Below are 21,892 nucleotides of genomic sequence, written 5' to 3'. Positions count from 1 at the left end.
TATTGCAAATCTCTGTGGGATCTGTATTGCAAAGCTTTGCGTCCTTTCAGCATATTCTGATGCGTTTTTTACGCCATTCTTCTATCTTCAACACAATCTATTTTCATGGGGCGTCCCTGACTGGCGCGGCTGAATACGTAACTTGATTACAGAAAACAACTCTAAAAAAAGAACACCAGCCAAGCGATCTAGCTACATCAAATCAAGTGGGTTTGAGAGCCGTTCTATCTAAGTGCGTTATTTTAGCTCACCATATCTCGCTTCATTGTTATCATTATGTACTAAATAAGCTCATCAGATTTCTAGGGGTCTTCCTCACATCACCAACACTTCTTCGGTAATAAATAGTTTGACGCTCGAACAACCAGCACAGCAACTGCTACACCTTTGCGCTTTTCTAGTCAACATTGCAGGTTTCCGTGAAACTTGGTAGAGTAAGTCCGTGGGTTGAATATTTACGTACTTGAGCCACCGGGAAGCAAGTTTAGAGGGGTCGACGCAAATTAAGAATACACCATGGTAGAGAGTTTGAACGCAGGGCTTCCACGCCAGCTCTCCATAATCGTCTCTGATCCCCAAAAGCAGCGAGGTGAACAGGGAAAGTCATCATTTTATGTAACATACCAGATCTCGACCAAGACAGACGATAAGTCATACCACGAAGCACATTTCAAGAATCGGCCCCACGACGCTGCAGCAGCCAACGAAGCCAACATAATTGTGGTTCACAGAAGATATAGCGACTTCCTGCTACTACAGAGCATCCTCAGCCAAGACCACGCCACATGCGTCATTCCTCCACTTCCAGATAAGAAGGTATTCCAGTATATCGCCGGTGATCGGTTTAGCCAGAGCTTCACACAAAAGCGGTGTCATAGCTTACAGAACTTTCTCCGGAGAATCTCTCAACACCCTACGCTGTCCCAGTCTCAGGTGTTGATGACCTTCCTTGTAAGCAGCGACTGGGAGGCATATCGTCGGAGCCTTTCCGGATCCCTGGGCAACAATAAAGAGGAAGTCAGTGATACATTTATGAACGCTTTTAAGACGGTACACAACCAGAGCGAAGAGTTTGTTGAGATCAAGGAAAAGAGTGACAAGCTCGATCACAACGTCTCCAAAATCGATAAGATCTTTCACCGTGTCGTTAAAAAACAGGATTCTATTTCAGAAGATTACAGCAAATTCAGTGCACACCTGCAGGAGCTACAGGAGCTTGTGGCGAGCAATTCATCAGAAGATGACGAACTCAGGTCCAAAGTTAAGTTATTCAACCACGGAATATCTCAACTATCGTACGGATTGAAAGACCTAAGCAAGTTCTTAGACTACGAGTACATTGTCGACTTAAAGGACTTGGAGCATTACATCGACAGCGTTAACCAAACAGTACGGTTAAAGGACCAGAAGCAGATTGACTATGAGGAGCTAAGTGACTATCTCACGAGGTCTATAAATGAAAAGAGCAACTTGATCTCCGGCTACGGGGGAGGCAACTTTTTCACGAGCAAGCTCGAAGAGCTCGCGGGGATCAACCAAGAGGCTGCACGACGTGAGAAGATTTCAAAGTTAGAGACAAAAATTACATCTCTGACGACTGAAGTTGACAGCGCCAAAGAAGTCGCTGATGCATTCGAGCGAGAGGCGCTTAAAGAGGTGGGCATATTCGAAGAAATAAAGACCAAAGAGCTGAAAGCTTCTCTGGCGTCACTCGCCGACAGCCAAATCGAGTTTTACAAAAAAATGCTAGATACTTGGACGAAGGTAGAGGAGGGTCTATAAACACGCGTGCTTTAATTTCGTAATATATTATGCCTCTATCTACAGTTTTCCTGCTTGAGCTTTTTCGGAACTTGCAATGAGAATTGATCGCATTGCTGCTTTATGTTCAGAAAAAAGTCATCGTAGTTCCCATCTATAAGTCCCCAATCAACTGTCTTGCTTAGGTCCAACTTTTCGTCGTAGTGAGATAGATATTCCGAACCCAGTATATCCTTAAACTCTTCTCTAGTGAGGTATAAGCTCCAGTCTATGGGCGGGAATGTCGAAACGTCGAGCTTTCTGTTAGCTTTGGCTTTAGGCTTGGGTGAGCGCTCGTTTTCTCTTACGTAGAAATACCTCAAAAGCATGATAGCCTCTTTTCGCAGTATGCCTGGCACAGAAATATGTTTATTCTGCGGGGCCGTGCAGCTATCCTTTTGAATAGAGAGAATGGAACCATTGCCTCCGAAGCGCTCATTACCACATCCAAATACAACCTTTTGAATCCCCAGCTGTTTCAAAGCCGACGCGCACATAATACAAGGTTCAACTGTCACGTAGAGTGTGATGTCCTTAAATATTGAGGTATCTTGAGCGCCAAACTTGGACTGGATCTGCTCTATACCCATGAATTCCGCATGTGCTATGCCTGTCAGTGACCTGTTGGTGTCGTTCATTCCATAAGCGACCACCTGGTCAGCTGGCGTGTGAACAAAAATGCAAGCAACAGGCGTTTCGCCATGGTCCAGCGCGTAGCGCGCAAGCTTGGTGGCCATACGCATAAAATGCACATAGGAGTCAAGACTCATAGTCGGACGACAAAGCAGAATTACTGCGAGGTTATCGTGTCGCTCTTTTGTTCTTTTCAAGATTTTAACTGACTAGCGATGAGCAGTACCAGGCTTGATGAACGTTTTTCATGCTGGATGTGATATTTAACGAAGTGACGTTGCAAGGAACTACTACACAGACGCTTCCCTCCACGTTTCCCGCCATGCTCAAAGCGCTGGAATAAACTCCTCAAGCGTAACGTATCAGAATGTAAAGCAAGAGAAACTCGAGGCTTCAAGATCGCCTTCCTGAACACATACTCACGTGATCAAACAGAAGCTTCTAGCCGCTTTCTAGAATATCTATCGAGCGCTTTATGTGTTTAGTCCCTGCTTGACTAATATATCTTATTATGACACGTATGCCGTAGAAGCCCAGGCCAGCACGCCTGAAACTAGGCGCCTAGGAAGCAAATCTTCGTTAAGTGGCGCTGTGCTACGCTGTTCAACCTGTAGCCGGACAGCGTGTCAGTGTTCTTGAGCCTAGAAGCACTCTCTAGTGACACCTTAATGAATCATATTTCGTAAGCTAAATAGGCTTTAATTACACTCTGGCAAGTAATGCAAGCATCACGCGTGACACACGTGACACGCGCGAAAATTGGTTAAGGTTCTAGAAAAGTTTTTCAAGTTAACAACGTGTCTTTTCTCAACATTTGCCACCTATATAAGACAATAACACAAAACGCCCACAGTCGCAGAGGTTGAGCCATCGTTTATCAACAAGTAACTCTCGAAGTCTGTGTGGTACTTGATTCAATTGAATACAATACACAGAATGTTCTTGAACAGGTCGAGGAACGGATGGTTGGTATCATTCGCGGCTATTGTGTATGCGCTATTTCTAGTGGCGCTGCCGCTCACTTCGCAGTCCAAATCTTCAAGCGTGTTTGCCAGAGCTGCTGATGACGCAGAAAGCTACGGAACAGTGATTGGTATCGACCTTGGTACTACATATTCGTGTGTTGCCGTGATGAAAAACGGTAAGACCGAGATCTTGGCCAATGAGCAAGGTAACAGAATCACCCCATCATATGTGTCGTTCACGGACGACGAGAGATTGATCGGTGACGCCGCTAAGAACCAGGTTGCCGCTAACCCTCTAAACACTATTTTCGACATCAAGAGACTGATCGGATTGAAATACAACGACAAATCTGTCCAGAGAGATATCAAGCATTTGCCATTCAAGGTGGTCAACAAGAACAACAGACCAAATGTACAGGTCACGGTGAAGGGTGAAGAAAAGACCTTCAGTCCTGAGGAGATCTCTGCCATGATTTTGGGTAAGATGAGACAGATTGCCGAGGACTATCTAGGAAAGAAGGTGACCCACGCCGTGGTTACCGTGCCTGCATACTTCAACGATGCCCAAAGACAAGCCACTAAGGACGCTGGTACCATCGCTGGTTTGAACATTCTAAGAATTGTCAACGAGCCAACCGCCGCTGCCATTGCATACGGTCTCGACAAGACCAGCGAGGAGCACCAGATCATCGTATATGACTTGGGTGGTGGTACTTTCGATGTCTCCCTGCTTTCTATCGAGGGTGGCGTTTTCGAGGTACAAGCAACCGCTGGTGACACTCACTTGGGTGGTGAGGACTTCGACTACAAATTGGTTCGTCACTTTGCCCAGCTTTTCAAGAAGAAGCATGGCATTGATGTTACCAACAACAACAAAGCCATGGCTAAGCTAAAGAGAGAGGCTGAAAAAGCCAAGCGTTCTTTGTCGAGTCAAATGGTTACTCGTATCGAAATCGACTCCTTTGTTGATGGTATTGACTTCAGCGAGTCATTGACCAGAGCCAAGTTCGAGGAAATGAACTTGGACCTCTTCAAGAGAACCCTGAAGCCTGTCGAGAAGGTTTTGGCTGACGCCGGTGTCAACAAGGAGGACATTGACGACATCGTTTTGGTCGGTGGCTCTACCAGAATCCCTAAGGTCCAATCTCTTCTTGAATCTTTCTTCAACGGCAAAAAAGCGTCTAAGGGTATTAACCCAGATGAAGCTGTTGCTTGGGGTGCCGCTGTTCAAGCAGGTGTCTTATCTGGTGAGGAAAGCGTCGAAGACATCGTTCTTTTGGACGTTAACGCTTTGACCTTGGGTATTGAAACCACTGGTGGTGTCATGACCCCGCTGATCAAGAGAAACACTGCCATTCCTACCAAGAAGTCTCAAATTTTCTCTACTGCTGTGGACAACCAGCCTACTGTCATGATTCAAGTTTACGAAGGTGAGAGGGCTATGGCTAAGGACAACAACAGATTGGGCCAATTTGAGCTCACAGGCATCCCATCTGCTCCAAGAGGTGTTCCTCAAATTGAGGTGACATTTGCCTTGGATGCTAACGGTATCCTGAAGGTTTCCGCCACCGACAAGGGCACAGGCAAGTCTAACTCTATCACCATTACAAATGACAAGGGTAGATTGAGCCAGGAGCAGATCGAAAAGATGGTCGAGGATGCTGAAAAGTTCGCCTCCGAGGATGCTGAAGTTAGGGCCAAGATCGAGGCTCGCAACCAGCTAGAAAACTACGCCCACTCCTTGAAGAACCAAGTAAACGGTGAGCTGGCTGATAAGTTCGAAGAGGACGACAAAGAGACTCTGCTTGATGCCGTGAACGACGTTCTGGAGTGGATGGAGGACAACTCGGACTCAGCTGCCGCTGAAGACTTCAAAGAAAAGTTTGAATCGTTATCGCAGGTTGCTTACCCAATTACCTCTAAGCTGTACGGTAGCGCTGGTGCGACCGGTCAAGAGGATATGGATGACGAAGACGATGATGACTACTTTGACCACGACGAATTGTAGTTTAGATTCGAATGTTAGCAAAAGGTGAGTAGAGAGAGGCGAGTTAATAGTTAAATAACCACGCATGATTGATTTTTGTGTATTTTCGTTTTGGTATTGTCTACATAAGTATTAATGCTTTGCAGCTTTATAATAGTACGACTGCCAGGAAACTGACCTGTTCCATGCGAAAAAGAGATATTTCGGCATTTGCTCGCGGCTGGACTAACCTTATGCCGCAACGAATATTAGAAAGTAGCAAGTGTCGGATTCATCAGCGGAAAATTTGAGGACATCTTCGTTTTTGAGCTCCACATAGCGTGCACGGGGGAGAGCAACATCGTTCAAAAGGGTTCCGTTGGATGAGTCTAGATCTATAACATATGCCTTAAGTATGCCCTCCCGCTCTCTAAATTGGATGACGCAGTGCTGTTTTGAACAAGTCTCCTCCCTTATTGGAATGTCAGCAAGTACTGTCTCTTTGTTTTCTTGTTCATCTTCGCTTTCAGGATCTTCCCTGACACGCCTTCCTACCAGATAATTACTGCGCTCGAGAAGATCAAACTTTTCATGATAGGCTTCGTCCTTTTCACTGTATAACAGCGCTTGAAAGTGTGTTTGCTTCCTAATGGGTATTTTGTATTTCTCGAAATATGCATTCGGAGAAATTGAGTCATGAGGTTCAACATGCTGAAGCTGAATGCCCTTCTTGCTATGCGATTCTAATTCCAGAAGCCCTGAAGGCCCGAATATTGGGAGGATCGCTTTCCTTGGCAAATCACTCGCTCTCTGCGAGCGGAACCTCTTTGGTTGGAGGGCTCCCGCAGTCTCTAAATCAAGTCCCCTTTTTCCCAATTCCTGTTGCCGCATCAAGAAATAGGTTCATGGGCTAAAACAATTAGGATCAACTTCAACCCAGAGTGCTTATGCCGTTCGATTAAAATATCAAAAAGCTCAGCTCATCAGTTCTTAAAGACCTCTAAACTCACATTAGCTAACGTGCAATTGCTGTCAAGCACGTGATACAAATCAAAAACCACGAAAATTTCGATGCTCTTCTCTAAAAGAAATAGAAGTTTAGAAAAGTTTCAATGCTCATCGCCTCTATCACGTAAACTTAAGATTTCAGCGGATAACCAACAAGCACGCCAACTAGCTTCGGACTGCAAGCCGTATTTTCTCAAATTGAAAAGGCCTACTAATTAGTTAAAGAAGAACTGTTCGAAGCCATGGCTAAGAAGGGTAAGACATCAACGGCCGCTCGTAAGCAGCTCAGACAAAAAGAAGATGCGTATATCAAAGAGCTGGAAACAAAAATCGAGGAATTCGATCCTAAGACATCAAGAGGCGAGCTCTTCAAAGACTTACCATTAAGCCACCAAACTTTGAAGGGGTTGCGTGACAGCGCTTTCATCAAGATGACAGAAATCCAGAAGATGTCGATACCGGTCTCGCTCAAGGGCCACGATCTACTTGCAGCAGCCAAGACAGGCTCCGGAAAGACTCTGGCTTTTCTTATTCCGGTGATCGAAAAACTTTATAGAGAGAAATGGACTGAGTTCGACGGTTTGGGGGCGCTGATTATTTCTCCGACCCGTGAACTGGCCATGCAAACCTATGAGGTCCTAACAAAAATTGGAAGATACACATCGTTCTCTGCTGGCCTCGTCATTGGCGGCAAAGAGGTAAAATTCGAGCTTGATAGAATTTCCAAAATTAATATTCTCGTTGGCACCCCGGGGAGGATTTTGCAACACATGGATCAAGCCGTTGGTCTCAACACATCTAATTTGCAGGTTTTGGTACTCGACGAGGCTGACAGGTGCCTGGATATGGGGTTCAAGAAAACTTTGGATGCTATAGTCATGAATCTTCCACCCGTGAGACAGACACTACTTTTTTCTGCCACCCAATCACAATCGCTAGCGGACCTCGCCCGACTTTCCTTGACCGACTACAAGTCAGTAGGTACCGCAGAAGTTAAAGATGATAGCAATAGCTCGGCCACTCCCGACACGCTGCAGCAGTCTTATATCAGCGTTGAATTACCAGATAAGCTCGACATTTTATTCAGTTTCATCAAGACTCATCTCAAGTGTAAAATGATTGTCTTCTTGTCGAGTTCCAAGCAAGTGCACTTTGTCTACGAAACTTTCAGAAAGCTCCAGCCTGGTATATCTCTGATGCATCTGCATGGAAGGCAGAAGCAGACCGCGAGAACTGAAACCCTGGACAAATTCAGCAGGGCTCAGCATACATGCTTGTTCGCTACAGATGTCGTTGCGAGGGGAATTGACTTCCCTGCGGTGGATTGGGTCGTTCAGGCAGACTGCCCAGAGAACGTGGACACCTACATCCACAGAGTGGGGAGATCTGCTCGTTACGGAAAACAGGGAAAATCCCTTGTGATGCTCACGCCACAAGAGGAGGAAGGCTTTTTGAAAAGATTAAAGCAGAGACATATCGAGCCCAATAAGCTCACCATCAAGCAATCAAGGAAGAAGTCGATAAAGCCTCAATTGCAATCGCTCCTGTTCCAGGATCCTGAGCTTAAGTACCTGGGCCAAAAAGCTTTTATTTCTTATGTGAGATCCATTTTCATTCAAAAAGACAAGGAAGTTTTCAAGTTTGAAGAGCTTCCTACCGAGGAATTCGCTAACTCTTTGGGTTTACCAGGTGCCCCTAAAATCAAAATGAAAGGTATGAAGTCAGTAGAGAAAGCCAAGGAATTGAAAAACACTTCAAGACAATTGCTCTCACTATCCAAAGCCAACGACGATGGTGAAATTATCAACCAGAACAAAGAAGTGAGGACCAAACATGACAAGATGTTCAATCGTAAGAACCAAACTGTGTTAAGTGAACATTATCTAAACATTACCAAGGCTCAAGCGGACGAAGATGAGGAAGATGGCTTCATGACTATGAAACGCCAGGATCACGAAATCAAGGAAGAGGAACTACCTCAGCTGATTGCCCCAACATCAAAAAGAGCCATGAGAAAAGCTACATCCAAGAAAGCTTCTATGGCGGGCAAAGGAAATCCATCTAAGCTTGTTTTTGATGAGGATGGCCATGCACGCCCCATCTACGAGCTTGAAGGAGAGGAGGACTTCCACAAAAAGGGCGACGCAGAGGAGCAAAAGAACGCCTTTTTGCTGAAGGAGACCGAGACGATGACTCATGTTGACGTGGAAGACAAGAAACTGGCTAAGGCTAAGAGACAAGAGAAGAAGAGAAAGAGACTAGAAGCAATGAGGCGTGAAGCAGAAGCCGGAATGGATCAAGAGTCAAGTGACGATCAAGAAGGCGGCTACCAAGTCGCTGTTGGCACAGGTAACTTGAGTGATGACATGGTTTCAGATGATGACGAAGATCGTCGTCCCGACAAAAGACGGAGATTCCCCGAAAGAATCGAGGAGAGCGAAGACAGAAGAGCAGGCAGTGGTCACATTGTTGAGATTGAACAGCCTGAGACTTTGGAAGACCTGGAGTCTCTGACGTCCAGACTCATTCAAAGTTAATGCATGGTGCTAGTCTAAATTGGCGCCCTCAACTATCCCCTCACTCGCAAATATTGATCTTTGAAAGCATAAAATCGGTAGTACTACATAATATCAAGACAGTAACTTAACATTATCAGGGTTGTTCCCACCGCTCCCTACCTCTAAAGTACCAGTTCAATCGAAATGAAATTTGAAGATCCACTGAAACGGATAGTTTTCGTATTTTATGATTGAAAAATTTAAGCTCTACTAGTGAGCTTCTTGTCTAGTCAAGCGATGAGTTGAAAATGACATCTTAAGGCTTCATATCGGTGACCAAGTCAATTTAGTAGATAGTGGAGGCCTTTCTGATTAAGAATATTCCTGCAACATGTCAGGGACATTCCAGACACAGATTATGCTCTCGAGGCCCTACCTGACGCGAGAGCAAATCAAAAGGGCGCAACAAAACACAATATCAGACCGAAGGGTGTATAACCAAAAAAGGATATCAGTGTTCAAATACCTATGTGATATGTGTGTCCAGTTTAAGTTTCCAAGAAGAACACTGGAAACAGCAATGTACTTCTATCAGCGGTTCTACTTATTCAATAAGTTCGAAACGGAGTTGTGTTACGACGTAGCTACCAGCTGTCTCTTCCTCAGCTGCAAACAAGTGGAGACAATGAAGAAGGTCGCGGACCTTGCCACTGTTTCACTCCGGTTACGAAGTATTGTCAAGGTCTCGCCCGAACTACTAGACAATTGCAAAAAGCGGATATTTCAAATGGAGTTGCGTATTCTCGAGACGTGTTGTTTCGACTACAGGGTCAACAATTCGGTACATATCGACGACCTGCTAGTTAAGATTGGAAAAGATTTAAAGCTAAGCCACGAAGTTTGTTACCTTGCATGGCTCATTGCGTTCGACGCTTTGAAGCTTGAAATATTACTAATGGTTCCCCAGCACACTATCGCGATAGCTGTGCTAAAAATTGCATGCGAGCTCACAGAGGGAGTGAGTTGGCCTAATGTGAGGTATTCTCTTTTCGAGAGTGACGAGTTGTCGGTTGGCGAGGCCTACTTTGATATCATAAACTTCTTCATCAACGTTTTCGATCTTTCAGATTTAAGAGCCCACGTCCCCAACAATCTGCGAAATGTGGGAATAGAGACTTTCATTGAACTAAAAAAACAAGCGGGCCTTGAAAAGGGCCTGAAGGAACCCGAAAATGTCTCCTCAGACCCCTATGTCGTGAAGGAGAGGGATTTTACGATACAGGAAAGACGATATGTTTTATATGGTAAGCGAATAAGTGACGAAAACAAGCCCATCAAACAGGAAACAAAAAAGGAGAAAGTTTAGTAAACTATAATAGCTGCGGACAGCATTGCGGCCGCGTGAAGATAGAGAGCTGTAGCAACATGTAAAATAAATGCATTTATTTAGTCGACGTTTTCTTTGCTGCCCTGGGCAAGATGGAGGTACCGGTTTCGACGCATGGGGTCAATTTTTGTCAACTTGTCCAAGATATTGAACCTTTGAGGCTCCACAGTAAGGCCAAGCTGCTTGGTCTGTAGTTCTTCAAGCACGCAGAGAATCTTCAAGCACCACATATTTTCTTTGCCAGAGAACTCAAGCTCGTCTTCGTTTATCAGAGTGACGTTCTCTTTGAGATCTCTAAGCAAGGTCCCATACTCCTCTGGTTCTAAGCTTTTAGTGACGATACTGCTTTTGACAAACCAATTTATATAGAACCAAACCGACTGATCTTCTGCGTCAGTAAACATCGCGTTGATGATGTACTGAAGCTCTTGCTCAACAAAGCTTTTCCCATTTGAAATCTGGCCTTTTTCAAACATTTGAGGTAACAAGTTGGCCCTCTGATGCCAGGCCGAGAAGTTTGAAATGTTCTCATTGATCTTTTCCGTTGTGTAGTCTAACTCTTGCTGACTCAGATTTGTATGAAGCATCTGTTCCAAGCGTCCAACGACTATCCTTCTGTAGTGCCAGCCGTGAAAGTTTCTCGCATCCATGGTGAGCAGCTTACTCACGATTGCCAGCTCCTGTCGCCATTTTTCAACCGGCGACTGAGGGTATTCGTTCAAACACCACAGTCTATGATTCCATATCCAGTAGACTTTCGGGAACAGTTTAAGCTGCTGTGTCGTAAATGCAAGCTCATTGTCCCAAAATACAAGGGAAAGTTCAGACTTTAGTGCTGAGATTAGATCCCTTCTGTAATTCCAAACAGCATTGAACTCTGGATTGAGCTCTAACAGCCTGCGACTAGTGTCAAGTTTCTGATGCGTAAATACACCGCTCTTTTTAGCGCTGAGCACCTCATTTGTCAGTGTCTTATATGCTACAATCTTTTCAACATCGCGCTGTCTCTTCTGTCTAACAAGCTCTTGAGTCCATTCCCTCCTTTTGACCCCATGCTGAAGTAGGAAAGGTTAGTCATTAACTATTATTTGAGTTTTGGTAAACTCAACTTACCATTTCAAGGCCTGTATCCTTGTTGTGTTCCTTGTCTTTTCCGGCAGATCCTGTTAAAATTAATTATGTATGCAAGATTCTATTCTTTGAATTTAGCATGATCTGGTAGCTATTGAACAGAAAAGAAGGATGGCATCCTCACTTTCTCTTAAAGGATCTACGAGGATAGTGACTGAATTCTTTGAGTACAGCATCAATTCGATACTCTATCAGAGAGCCGTCTACCCGCCTGAAGATTTCGTTACAGTTAGGAAGTATGACCTCAACTTATTAAAGACACACGATGATGAACTGAAGAGTTATATCCGCCAAATCTTGTTACAGGTTCACAGGTGGTTGTTAGGCGGCAAGTGCAACAAACTAGTGTTATGCATAGTGGATAAGTCAACCTGTGATATTGTGGAGCGCTGGGAATTTGATGTCCAGCATAATGGCCAGGAAAGTTACACAGAACAAACGAAGGAAGTTGAGAATGCAGAGACCCAAAAGCAAATAAGGGCCTTGATGCGCCAAATCACAGCAAGCGTTACTTTTTTGCCTGAACTTGAAGAGAATGACAATTATACCTTTAATGTCTTAGCTTATACCGACGCCAACGCAAAGGTACCTCTCGAATGGGCAGATTCAGATTCTATGGATATCCCTGATGGCGAAAGAGTTGAGTTCAGAAGTTTTTCCACAAACAACCACAAGATTCGTACACAGGTTAGCTATAAGATGAATATCTGATAATCCTCTAACTCACGCCACCGTTCGAGTATTGCCCCGCTCAGAGCTCCCTACGCGGCAAGACCAGTCCCAATACACCCTTCAATTACCTCTGCCAAAAAATCCAGTATTAGACATGAGATTTTTAATATTTCCATTGAACTTACCAGCGTTTAGCCTTTGAGTTGGGGAGCTGGGGCTTGCAGAGGAAGCTGAAGAAGATTGTACCGAATTAGGTGTATCCATACCTAATTCCTGGTGAATAAATCTACGCCAAGTTGGGTCAGTTGCGGACGACATGTTTTGCTCGAACTGTAGCAAGGCGCGCTGACAGCCCTCAAAAACCGGCAATGGGCTTGCATTAAAATCACCGCTTGCATTTTGAAATGCTGCAAAAAGCTTTTTCCATTCCGCAAGATCCCAAGGGAATCCCTTTAGCGTTAAAATATAGCACCAGGAAAGAATATTTTTGTTGTTACCTGTGATTGCTGCGTAATTTTCTTGGTATGTCTCAGGCGGATCGATTGGGACGACTAGCAGTTTTAAGAATTTGACCAAATTTTCACATTTTTGATCGATGTGTTTTTTGAGACGTTTATATGAAGCATTGCTACCATTGATTAAAGACGCCATGTCGTCAGTCCAGAAATTCAATGTCTGGCGCATGTGCTCTGCATCTAGTTGGAGCTGTTCCCCGACATTAATAACCTGTGCTAGCTGCAACTTACGAGGCTTATTGAGCGTTGCAAATGGCGGAATGGGTTCCAAGAGCCTCAGGATACAATTGAGGAATCCCGAAAACAATAGTTCTATGAGCTTGTCCATAAAGTTCCAACTGTAGACCTCCCTGTTGAAACGTCCCACTATCTTACGGATAGTTGACTGATCATCACGTAAGATATCTTTCATAGTGACCATATACCTGCTATAATCCTCAACTTCGACAGACTTCCAGTCAGTGTTGTCGAATTCCCTCCAAATGAAATTAAGGTCCGGAGCAACAATAGAATTCAGTATTATCTCCATCCCGCTAGAGATGAGAGCACCATAGTGAGATAGAACTTTATCAAAGAGCTGAGAAATATCATTTTCCACTGTTAGATACTCTGAAAGCTTCTCAACAAGCTGCCGAGTAGTAGTAGAGCAGTAGTCGGCAGTATTAAGGACAAGTAAAGTGTATATTGTGGCCTCCTCTTTGTTTTCGATCTTGGATCCAGGCGGGAGGAGCAGTGGCTGAAGAACTTTGCCGTAGTACGTTTTTAACCAAGTATTGAAGAATTTTGCGAGCTCAAAAAGTATTGTATCTCTTCCACTCCCAGAATCTACCAACTCTAGAGTTTGTGTTAATAGGAATCGGTACGTCCTAAATAGATCAGCACTTGAAGGCAAAACTAATGATTCAGAGGACTGCGAAAGCTTGTCTTCTGCCATATAGCCAAGAATCTTAGAGTTCATAAGTGCTTCTTGATGAGAAATCCACAGGGTGAGGTAAGGCTCGAAGCAGCGCGATATTTTCTCAGTGCCTTTTTCGTTATGAAGGCGATTGGAGAACTTCACGTCGATATATTTCTCAAATTCTAAGGTCGTTTGCAAGGAACTCATGAACAAATCAATTGATGGATGGTCGCGAAGTTCTCTTTCAAGGAGGACTTTGAGGTCCGAGGCAGTTGTATCGTAAAAGCCCTTTGTCAACTCCAAGGATAAGTTCCACGATTTGGGGAAGAACCGAGAGAATTCAGCATTGAAATTGTTCAGAACTTTCTTGAAATATGCATAGCGCCGCGGCAGGTTTTCCAGGGAGCCTGCCTCATCGTCCAATTGAAATATCTCTCTAATATCATATAGCATCTTTCGAACGCACCAGTCAATAAGTTCTGACTTTGCCCCGGGGCTGCTTTCTAGAAGCTCACAAGCCCCTTCTCTTAGCACTGTTTCATCGGAAATGTCTCCCTGAGAAGATTTTTGGTCAAGTAATCCTTCAAAAGCCTTTTTGATTTGAGCGTGAGTCTCTGCTTGAAGTCGCGAAATCCTCGCAACCAGCTTCCCGATCTCGTCGACCGATTTGTACTGGTGGAAAGAGCTCACTAGACCACTCATTACAGCAAATGGCGCCCGCATTGCTTTGAAGTCCCTCAGACTCAAGAAGTGCTGGCACTGGAAATAAGAGTCGCTCAGAAGCTTTAAGTTCTGGAACAAGTTTGTGGACTGTGTCAAGTTGCGCTTGGCATTGTCTAAATACGAAATGTCTTTGGTTAGTTGCGAAATTGTTCTCTCCGTACCTTTCGAAAGAACCGCAACTTCGCTAATCTCTTCAAATAAGCTTCCAAAGCTTTCGCGTTCCTTTGGATCTTCAAGTTCAGGTTGCGAAGTCGTTGACCCCACTGTTATCTCGTCCTCAATCTGAAGCTTGGCAGCTCTCGTTGCAAGGATGAGATCATCAATGGACTGAAGAGACTCCTCAGAGGACAATATAGTTTTCAGAGCAGTTACTGCATCATATGTAGGAAGGTCAATCGCCATTGACTTTTGAGCAGTCTTGACAGCGCCAAAAACAATCGTCAAGGTGAATATTAGTCCACTTCCGAATTATCGAACAAATGAGGCCGGGTTGTACTTAAGATAATTGTGATACAAAAAAATAATGCTCCTGGGGAGGTTCGAACTCTCGACCTTCAGATTATGAGACTGACGCTCTTCCGACTGAGCTACAGAAGCTTCGTATGTGAATGCAATGAATTTAACAGGTATTCATCATGATAATTGAAAGGCATGCAAGGGTCAATATCATGGACTTGGCTCGTCGTAATACGATTGTGTCTCTCGGATTTAGAACTCTGGCACCTTTAACTGAATGGTTCTCTATTAGGAGGCCACTGCTTTGGATTTTGAACATGTCATGTGCGACGAATTCTTTTGATGTCTAAGCTTCAACTTTGGAAAACTTTTTAAGAATTGAAGGATGGTGGCAAACAACGCCAGCTAGAATAGATTCCTTGGGAGCGTTTGTTGGTGCTAAAGGACTTTTTTAGCATTTCTGTGACACACAATGTCTTTGAAGCTTCCTCAAAACCCGAATGCGGGCTTGTTTAAACAAGGATACAACAGTTACCTCAACGCGGATGGCCAGATCAACAAATCTATTTCGGCAATCCGTGAAATTCACCAGATGTGTCTAACGTCAATGGGGCCTTGTGGCCGTAATAAGATAATCGTAAACCATCTTGGCAAGATTATCATCACCAATGATGCTGCTACTATGCTGCGGGAACTGGATATCGTGCATCCAGCCGTCAAGGTATTGGTTATGGCAACAGAGCAACAAAAGATTGACATGGGCGACGGTACTAATTTGGTGTTGATTTTGGCCGGCGAACTTTTGAACGTGAGTGAAAAGCTGATCGGTTTAGGACTGTCTCCTGTTGAAATTATCCAAGGCTACAACATGGCAAAGAACTTCACATTGAAAGAGCTTGACAACTTGTGTGTGCAGGAGGTGACGGATAAGCACAGTAAACAAGAGCTTGTGAAGATCATGAAGCCTGTAATTTCATCAAAACAGTACGGGTCGGAGGACATCTTGAGTGACCTAGTTGCTGAGGCCGTTTCTCATGTCCTTCCATCCAAATCAAACAGCTTCAATGTTGATTCCATCAGAGTTGTGAAGATTATGGGTGGATCGCTGGCTAATTCAGAGGTTGTCAAGGGTATGGTCTTCAACAGAGAGCCTGAAGGCCACGTTAAGTCTCTTCCACCAGGGCAGAAGCACAAAGTGGCCGTTTTTACATGCCCTATTGACATCTCCACTACAGAAACAAAAGGAACTGTGCTTCTCCATAACGCACAGGAGATGTTGGACTTTACCAAAGGTGAAGAAAAGCAATTGAACGAAATGATCAAGGAGATTGCAGACGCCGGCGTTAACTGTGTTGTTGCTGGGAATGGAGTAAATGACTTAGCTCTTCATTACTTGAACAGATACAATATCCTGGTCCTCAAGGTACCAAGTAAATTTGAACTGAGAAGAATATGCCGTGTATGCGGCGCCACTCCTATGCCTAGGTTAGGCGCTCCAACTCCAGAGGAGATGGGTGTTGTAGAAACTGTAAAGACTATCGAGATCGGCGGAGACAGAGTGACCGTCTTCAAGCAAGAAGACGATGAAGTGACAAGAACTGCAACAATTATTCTGAGAGGTGCTACTCAAAACAACCTTGAGGACATTGAAAGAGCAATCGACGACGGAGTGTCCGCTATAAAAGGGTTAATGAAGCCAGATGGTGGCAAATTACTACCTGGCGCAGGTGCTACAGAAATAGAACTTGTATCAAAAATAACCCAGTTTGGCGAACGCACTCCAGGTCTGCTGCAATTGGCAATTAAGCAGTTCGCCGTTGCATTCGAGGTAGTTCCCAGAACTCTGGCCGAAACGGCTGGCTTGAACGTGAATGAAGTTCTTCCAAACCTTTACGCCGCTCACACTAGCGCTGCAGCAGACGGCGAAAGTGCTGGTGACAATGTTTATTACGGCGTTGACATAGATGGCGACAATCAAGAAGGTGTCAAGGATGTTAGAGAGGAAAACATTTTCGACTTGCTGGCTGTGAAAAAATTTGCAGTTAATGTTGCTACTGAAGCTGCAACAACAATCTTGTCAATTGATCAAATTATCATGGCAAAGAGAGCTGGTGGTCCACAAGTGCCCAAAGGGCCAAAACCTGGTAACTGGGACCAAGATGATTGAGAATAGCATGTTAAGTAATTGTACATAAAGAAATCACTTTGCCTTACGCAGTCGTTTCTATATAATACACGTGATAGAGCCATGTTCCTTCGCGGTATAAAGAAAATTTTGTCTTAAGCGATGAGATGAGATGAGATGAGCTGTTGAACTTCTAAAGGACTTCGACTAGTACGAACAATAGTGTTGGGTTCTGGCAGAAACTTAGTTCCAGTCGTCTAGCATGGGTAAACCGAGAGGAAGAAAGCTTTTGAAAAAGCATCACACCGAGGGAGAGGAAGCAAGTCATGTGGAACCTCAACCCTATGACACTAACGATACTATCCCGGAGAAGATTTCTTCAGGAAGCAATGGAGAACCTAATACATTCTTCGGTGTACTAGATACTCAAGAACTCGAATACTTCAAGCAAGCGGAATCAACCTTGGCAGTTGACACTTTCGAAAACGCAGAAGAAAAAGAACAATTTATTAGCAGCGTTATTGAAGAGACTAAGAATAAAGAACTCAAGTTGGCCACTTCCCAAATCTGCTCAAAGCTTATGGAAAGAATCATTTTAGCAGGAAGTAACCAACAATTAAAGGCTATTTTTCGGAGCTTCAACGGGTTCTTCTATGGCTTGGCCTGTCAAAAATATTCATCTCATGTCCTTGAGACTTTGTTTGTTAGAGGAGCTGCAATGGTCGAGAAAGAACTTTTGACTCCATCGTTTGACGAACCAGGGGCAACCGAAGACGGCGACGATGTTTACTCTCCGATGGAAGATTTATTTCTTTACATGCTTAATGAAATAACGCCGAGCGTTAGAGGCATGATTTCTCACAAGTATGCCTCCCATGTTTTTCGTCTGCTAATTCTAATTCTCTCTTCGAAGACTCTCCCAAGCACAACAATGAGCAATTCAGCACTGCGCTCCAAAAGATCCAAAATTGCACGTAAAATGATTGATCTCAAGGACAACGAAGATTTCGACAAAACATACAAGACTCCGGATTCCTTCAAAGTCAAGTTGCGTGAAATATTATCTTCGTTGTATAAAGAGCTAACTGGCGGCGTCGACTTGGGATCTTCTAACTTCAAAAACATCAGCGTCACTTCTATGATGAAAGTCAGAGAGCTCTGCATCGACCCAGTGGCGTCACCAGTTTTGCAACTCATCATCCAAGTCGAAGGTATCTTTGACAGAGATAGGTCGTTCTGGCATTTGATCTTCTCTTCAAGTGAAGAAAAGAACGCTAAAGAGGAAGCGTTTGTGGAATACTTGCTATCTGACCCCGTTGGCTCTCACTTTTTGGAGAATGTCATTTCTTTCACAAGAGCGAAATATACTGAACGGCTCTACAAAATGTATATGAGAGATCGTATTTTGAAGCTCAGCAAAAGAGATCTCACCGGTGCATTTGTGGTTCAAGCACTCCTTAAGCATTTGCGCCAAAATGATGTCAAATCAATTTTAAACGACATAGTGCCTGAGCTAAGCCTAATTGTTAATTCCAACATGGAGTTCTGTATTAGTATCTTGGATGCTAGTATACAACATGGTGACTACCTTAAAGAGGAAATTGTACTACAACTTATCAAAAAATTCTATCCGGAAGGCTTAGAGGATAGGAATATTTTAGAAAGCTGTTTGTCGTTGAACTCTTCGACATTAGGTAACACGAGAGATGACTGGCCTACTGCAGAAGAAAGAAGAAGGTCTCTGTTTTTGGAGAAGCTAATAGATTACGATGACAGATTCCTGAACATAACAATCGAAAGTCTGCTCGCCTTGCCAGAGGAAAGGCTACTTCAAATGTGCTACCACGGTGTGTTTTCTCACGTTGTTGAGCATGTTTTACAAGTGAAAAGAGTTGACAAAATCAAACGCAAGCGTTTGTTAAACGTGTTTTGCACGGACATTGTTAACTTGTCTTGTAATGCATACGGCTCACACCTCGTCGATAAGCTTTGGGACTTCACTGCCCAACTTCCAATGTACAAGGAGAGGATTGCAACAAGTATGGCTGGTGATTCTGAAAAGGTGAAAAACAGCGTCTACGGAAGGCAGGCCTGGAAAAACTGGTCAATGGACAAGTTCTTAAGAAAACAATTCGACTGGAAAAGACTCATAAGAGAGCAACAGCAAGAATTGTTCCCAGATGCTACACCCTTGCAGCCCGGGGGTGACGCTGGGACAAAGCGCAAAGGCGACAAGCCATCATACAATAGACCTGAAAAGAAGTTTAGAAGATGACTTGGATGCGAGCCAGTGTGATCATCTGGAAGGGAACAAAGTTACTGGCCTTTTTTTATATTTTATTAATGAAAAAAGCCATAAATTTTATATATTAGCGTCAAATTTGCATTCCGAGGCTTCGGCTCCAAACTATTTTTACCAGATGTCGGTTCCTCTTCTTGACTTCACACCGAGGTATCTAGCGACATCGTTGAATGCTTCAACCAACTGGTCTTCAGAGAAGTTCTTGAGCTCCTTCTCGACATCTTCGTCGGTCATGTCGTTAATATGAAAATTGTCTAGCTTGCCTTCCAAGTAGTCCTCGAACTTTTCTTGCTCTTTCAAGCTAGGAGGCAAAAGCTCGTAGTACTTGGCCAGCTTGAAGAGTTTGACGTTAGTGATGTTCTCAAAGTCCTCGAGAGATTCTGGGAATATGCTGTCGGTGGCGCTAGGGATCTCGCCATCAGCATTTGGCAAAGGTGCCAAGTAATCCCTTTTCTCGGACTTGGTTGAGTTAACCAGTCTTCTGATCGATCTCTCTTCGATCGAGTCAAGTTGACCTTGAAGCTCACCAACCAGTTGAACCAGATCTTCGTTAGTCGCGTAGTCAGTGTTGTCTCCGTGAGAGGCGGCATGCTTGCCGCTCTTGGCACCAGCAAACTTGGAGTCGAACTCCTCAACGTCGGTTTTCTGCTTTGCCAATTGCAATTCTAGGACAGACTGTCCCGTTTTGCTGATCAACAAATTTTGCTTCTTGACCAGCTGTTGCAGCTCTTCGACCTGAGACTTTAGCTTGGCGACCTCGTCAGACATTATTTGTGGGTTTAGTGCTTATTGATGTTAGCAGTATGTACTGGCCAACAAACAAAATGATCTAAGTTTGAAAACTTTGTGTTTACTACCCTAAAGGAATAATAGTAGATTGCGCCCTGAATTTCCCTGGTTTTTTATGGCGTAAGTTGATGACGAAGCCTCTTCGGCAGAAGAACGTAGATAGTGATTATTAGTTTTGGATGATCATGTGATTGAAGACGCTCTGGCTTTGAGATGTGCCTAGCTAGAACTTGAGGCTGCTCAGACTCCCTGTAATACCATCAACACCACCCTTGGAGCGTTCCTTCAATCTCCTTTGTGAAAGTTTTCCTTTACTGACCTCGTCGGCTGCGTTTTTCAAGCGATCGATCTCCTTGCTCTTCTTCACAAGCTTTCTGCCACCGCTCTCAAGCTCGTAGTTGTCTAAGAAATCATCGAGCATGGACTCGAAGTCTGCACGTTCATTCGCCATGTCAAAGGGCTGGTAACTCTGCTCCTCTTCTTCTTCTTGCTCCTGCTCATAGTTCTCATAGCCCGAAATAATCCTGTCATACTTGTCGTCCAGTACTGTGAGGACCTCAGTACGTGCAATGGCACTTGAACTCATGGAGAACCCTGAAACGTCAGACATGGCTCCTTTCTTGCGGCGATCTTTGCGCTTTTTTTGTTTAGCGTTCTTGTTTTTTGACGCGCTGAGATCTGGAAGGTCTCCCAGCTGGTCTTGCTCTTCCTCTTCAATAGAAGCTGCTGAAAGGCTCGCCCCGTCATCTTCGAACTCGTCGACGGAGTCCCAACCGTCTTCAGGCCCGGCTCTGGACTTGTGTTGCTTGAACCTTGCGACGTCAGCCTGGTAATCGATGTTCTGCAAGTCCTCAAGGTTTTCGATGTTCTGAAACTGCTGTAACTCGTTGTTATAATGCTCGTCTTCGTAGTCCTCAAGATTTTCCATGTCCCATTCGTCGAACTCTTGCTCGAATTCATCAGCGTCGCCGGCCTGCCCACTCATAAGCAGCTCGGCAAATATGTCCTCATCGCCAGTTTCTTCCGCGCCAAAAATACTTTCAGTTTCTTCAGCAGCTGTCTTCTTCTTTTTAGGTTTCTCCACAACAATGTCCTTGTTTACAACATAGGCCTCGTCCTCCAGTGCTTCCAAAACTTCCCTTAGAGCGGGATTCAAGTCTGGTTTAAAGCCACGAAGATCTTCTTCTATATCTTGCTGCTGAATCAGATACTCGCGCTTCGCCACACCGCGCTGAAACATCGATTCATTCTTTTTGGATGACTCCTTGTATTCGGGTTCGACAAATAGATCCTCAACATTGAGTTTTTTAGCAGTTTGCGGTTTTTCAGCTGGTTTAGAGGCGTTGATTAAAAAAGAGTTCTCGGGGTCCGTCCCGATGGGCTTCAAGTGCTTTGTGTAGTCATAGTTTGAATCATCAAACCCAATTCCATAAAGAGCTGCTTCTCCAACGTGATCATTTGTGGGTTTTCTGCTTTGCCTTGCGGACTGCCCAACCACATTTCTAGTGAGTGGAGATTTGGCCTTTACTTGTGCTCGATTCGCTTTTGGGTCATTGACGGGCACTAACACATGTCCTCCTACTTCTGGATCGTGGAAATGCGGGTCGTCGTGTGGCCTGTGCACGACAGCAAACTTCTGAGCATTATTCCTATTAAATGCTCCTTTCGATGACATCTTAGTAAAACTGGATACTAGAAGACTAGGTCACCTTTTGTGTTGTGTTTGATCGTTTTCTGCACAGCTCATCGCGCACTTGATGGTATCAAATTTTAATTTTTCGCTGTATTAATTCATGGGAGAGGGCCTATTAGCTAAGCCAAAAATACTGGAGGAATCCTTCCAATCGTACGTTTCTCCTTACACAAATGGTGAAATAACTTTTAGGTTATAGCTGTAATCAAAACCCTACGGAAATTGACTATTGAAAGACCTTCTGCCCGCAGAGAATCCCGAGACTGGCTCGTTGCTTACTTAATCACAGGTACTGAGAGCTCATCTCAAAATTTTCACTTTTCTCAGCAAC

General features: G+C 44.3%; 12 protein-coding genes and 1 non-coding gene across 13 annotated transcripts; 7 read left to right on the top strand and 6 right to left on the bottom strand.

Moving 5' to 3' along the window:
* Positions 1-516: 516 nt before the first annotated feature.
* Positions 517-1,782, top strand: SNX4 (Snx4p; the record flags this gene model as incomplete). The annotated part of the gene is made up of 1 exon (XM_002555332.1): positions 517-1,782. The coding sequence occupies one exon, from the start codon at positions 517-519 to the stop codon at positions 1,780-1,782; it is 1,266 nt and encodes a 421-aa protein (XP_002555378.1).
* Positions 1,783-1,817: 35 nt separating this feature from the next.
* On the bottom strand, positions 1,818-2,570 carry TAD2 (tRNA(adenine34) deaminase; the record flags this gene model as incomplete). Its single annotated transcript, XM_002555331.1, has 1 exon — positions 1,818-2,570. One exon carries the CDS (start codon positions 2,568-2,570, stop codon positions 1,818-1,820), a length of 753 nt encoding a protein of 250 aa, XP_002555377.1.
* Positions 2,571-3,369: 799 nt separating this feature from the next.
* Positions 3,370-5,406, top strand: KAR2 (Hsp70 family ATPase KAR2; the record flags this gene model as incomplete). Its single annotated transcript, XM_002555330.1, has 1 exon — positions 3,370-5,406. One exon carries the CDS (start codon positions 3,370-3,372, stop codon positions 5,404-5,406), a length of 2,037 nt encoding a protein of 678 aa, XP_002555376.1.
* A 210-nt stretch (positions 5,407-5,616) lies between these two features.
* Positions 5,617-6,255, bottom strand: PML1 (Pml1p; the record flags this gene model as incomplete). The annotated part of the gene is made up of 1 exon (XM_002555329.1): positions 5,617-6,255. One exon carries the CDS (start codon positions 6,253-6,255, stop codon positions 5,617-5,619), a length of 639 nt encoding a protein of 212 aa, XP_002555375.1.
* A 359-nt stretch (positions 6,256-6,614) lies between these two features.
* HCA4 (RNA-dependent ATPase HCA4) lies at positions 6,615-8,909 on the top strand (the record flags this gene model as incomplete). Its single annotated transcript, XM_002555328.1, has 1 exon — positions 6,615-8,909. One exon carries the CDS (start codon positions 6,615-6,617, stop codon positions 8,907-8,909), a length of 2,295 nt encoding a protein of 764 aa, XP_002555374.1.
* Positions 8,910-9,261: 352 nt separating this feature from the next.
* Positions 9,262-10,236, top strand: CTK2 (Ctk2p; the record flags this gene model as incomplete). Its single annotated transcript, XM_002555327.1, has 1 exon — positions 9,262-10,236. One exon carries the CDS (start codon positions 9,262-9,264, stop codon positions 10,234-10,236), a length of 975 nt encoding a protein of 324 aa, XP_002555373.1.
* A 1,263-nt stretch (positions 10,237-11,499) lies between these two features.
* On the top strand, positions 11,500-12,099 carry MAD2 (spindle checkpoint protein MAD2; the record flags this gene model as incomplete). The annotated part of the gene is made up of 1 exon (XM_002555326.1): positions 11,500-12,099. The coding sequence occupies one exon, from the start codon at positions 11,500-11,502 to the stop codon at positions 12,097-12,099; it is 600 nt and encodes a 199-aa protein (XP_002555372.1).
* An 81-nt stretch (positions 12,100-12,180) lies between these two features.
* On the bottom strand, positions 12,181-14,598 carry VPS53 (Vps53p; the record flags this gene model as incomplete). Its single annotated transcript, XM_002555325.1, has 1 exon — positions 12,181-14,598. One exon carries the CDS (start codon positions 14,596-14,598, stop codon positions 12,181-12,183), a length of 2,418 nt encoding a protein of 805 aa, XP_002555371.1.
* A 122-nt stretch (positions 14,599-14,720) lies between these two features.
* On the bottom strand, positions 14,721-14,793 carry KLTH0G07656r. The gene has a single exon. It is a non-coding gene; the product is annotated as a tRNA-Met (tRNA).
* A 331-nt stretch (positions 14,794-15,124) lies between these two features.
* On the top strand, positions 15,125-16,819 carry CCT8 (chaperonin-containing T-complex subunit CCT8; the record flags this gene model as incomplete). The annotated part of the gene is made up of 1 exon (XM_002555324.1): positions 15,125-16,819. One exon carries the CDS (start codon positions 15,125-15,127, stop codon positions 16,817-16,819), a length of 1,695 nt encoding a protein of 564 aa, XP_002555370.1.
* Positions 16,820-17,039: 220 nt separating this feature from the next.
* NOP9 (RNA-binding RNA processing protein NOP9) lies at positions 17,040-19,052 on the top strand (the record flags this gene model as incomplete). Its single annotated transcript, XM_002555323.1, has 1 exon — positions 17,040-19,052. The coding sequence occupies one exon, from the start codon at positions 17,040-17,042 to the stop codon at positions 19,050-19,052; it is 2,013 nt and encodes a 670-aa protein (XP_002555369.1).
* Positions 19,053-19,190: 138 nt separating this feature from the next.
* On the bottom strand, positions 19,191-19,847 carry MRP8 (Mrp8p; the record flags this gene model as incomplete). Its single annotated transcript, XM_002555322.1, has 1 exon — positions 19,191-19,847. The coding sequence occupies one exon, from the start codon at positions 19,845-19,847 to the stop codon at positions 19,191-19,193; it is 657 nt and encodes a 218-aa protein (XP_002555368.1).
* Positions 19,848-20,091: 244 nt separating this feature from the next.
* Positions 20,092-21,543, bottom strand: LTV1 (ribosome biogenesis protein LTV1; the record flags this gene model as incomplete). The annotated part of the gene is made up of 1 exon (XM_002555321.1): positions 20,092-21,543. One exon carries the CDS (start codon positions 21,541-21,543, stop codon positions 20,092-20,094), a length of 1,452 nt encoding a protein of 483 aa, XP_002555367.1.
* Positions 21,544-21,892: the final 349 nt, after the last annotated feature.

This window comes from Lachancea thermotolerans (genome assembly GCF_000142805.1).
Source record: "Lachancea thermotolerans CBS 6340 chromosome G complete sequence".
NCBI classification, from domain to species: domain Eukaryota; kingdom Fungi; phylum Ascomycota; class Saccharomycetes; order Saccharomycetales; family Saccharomycetaceae; genus Lachancea; species Lachancea thermotolerans.
This window is presented reverse-complemented; position numbering and strand designations above follow the sequence as displayed.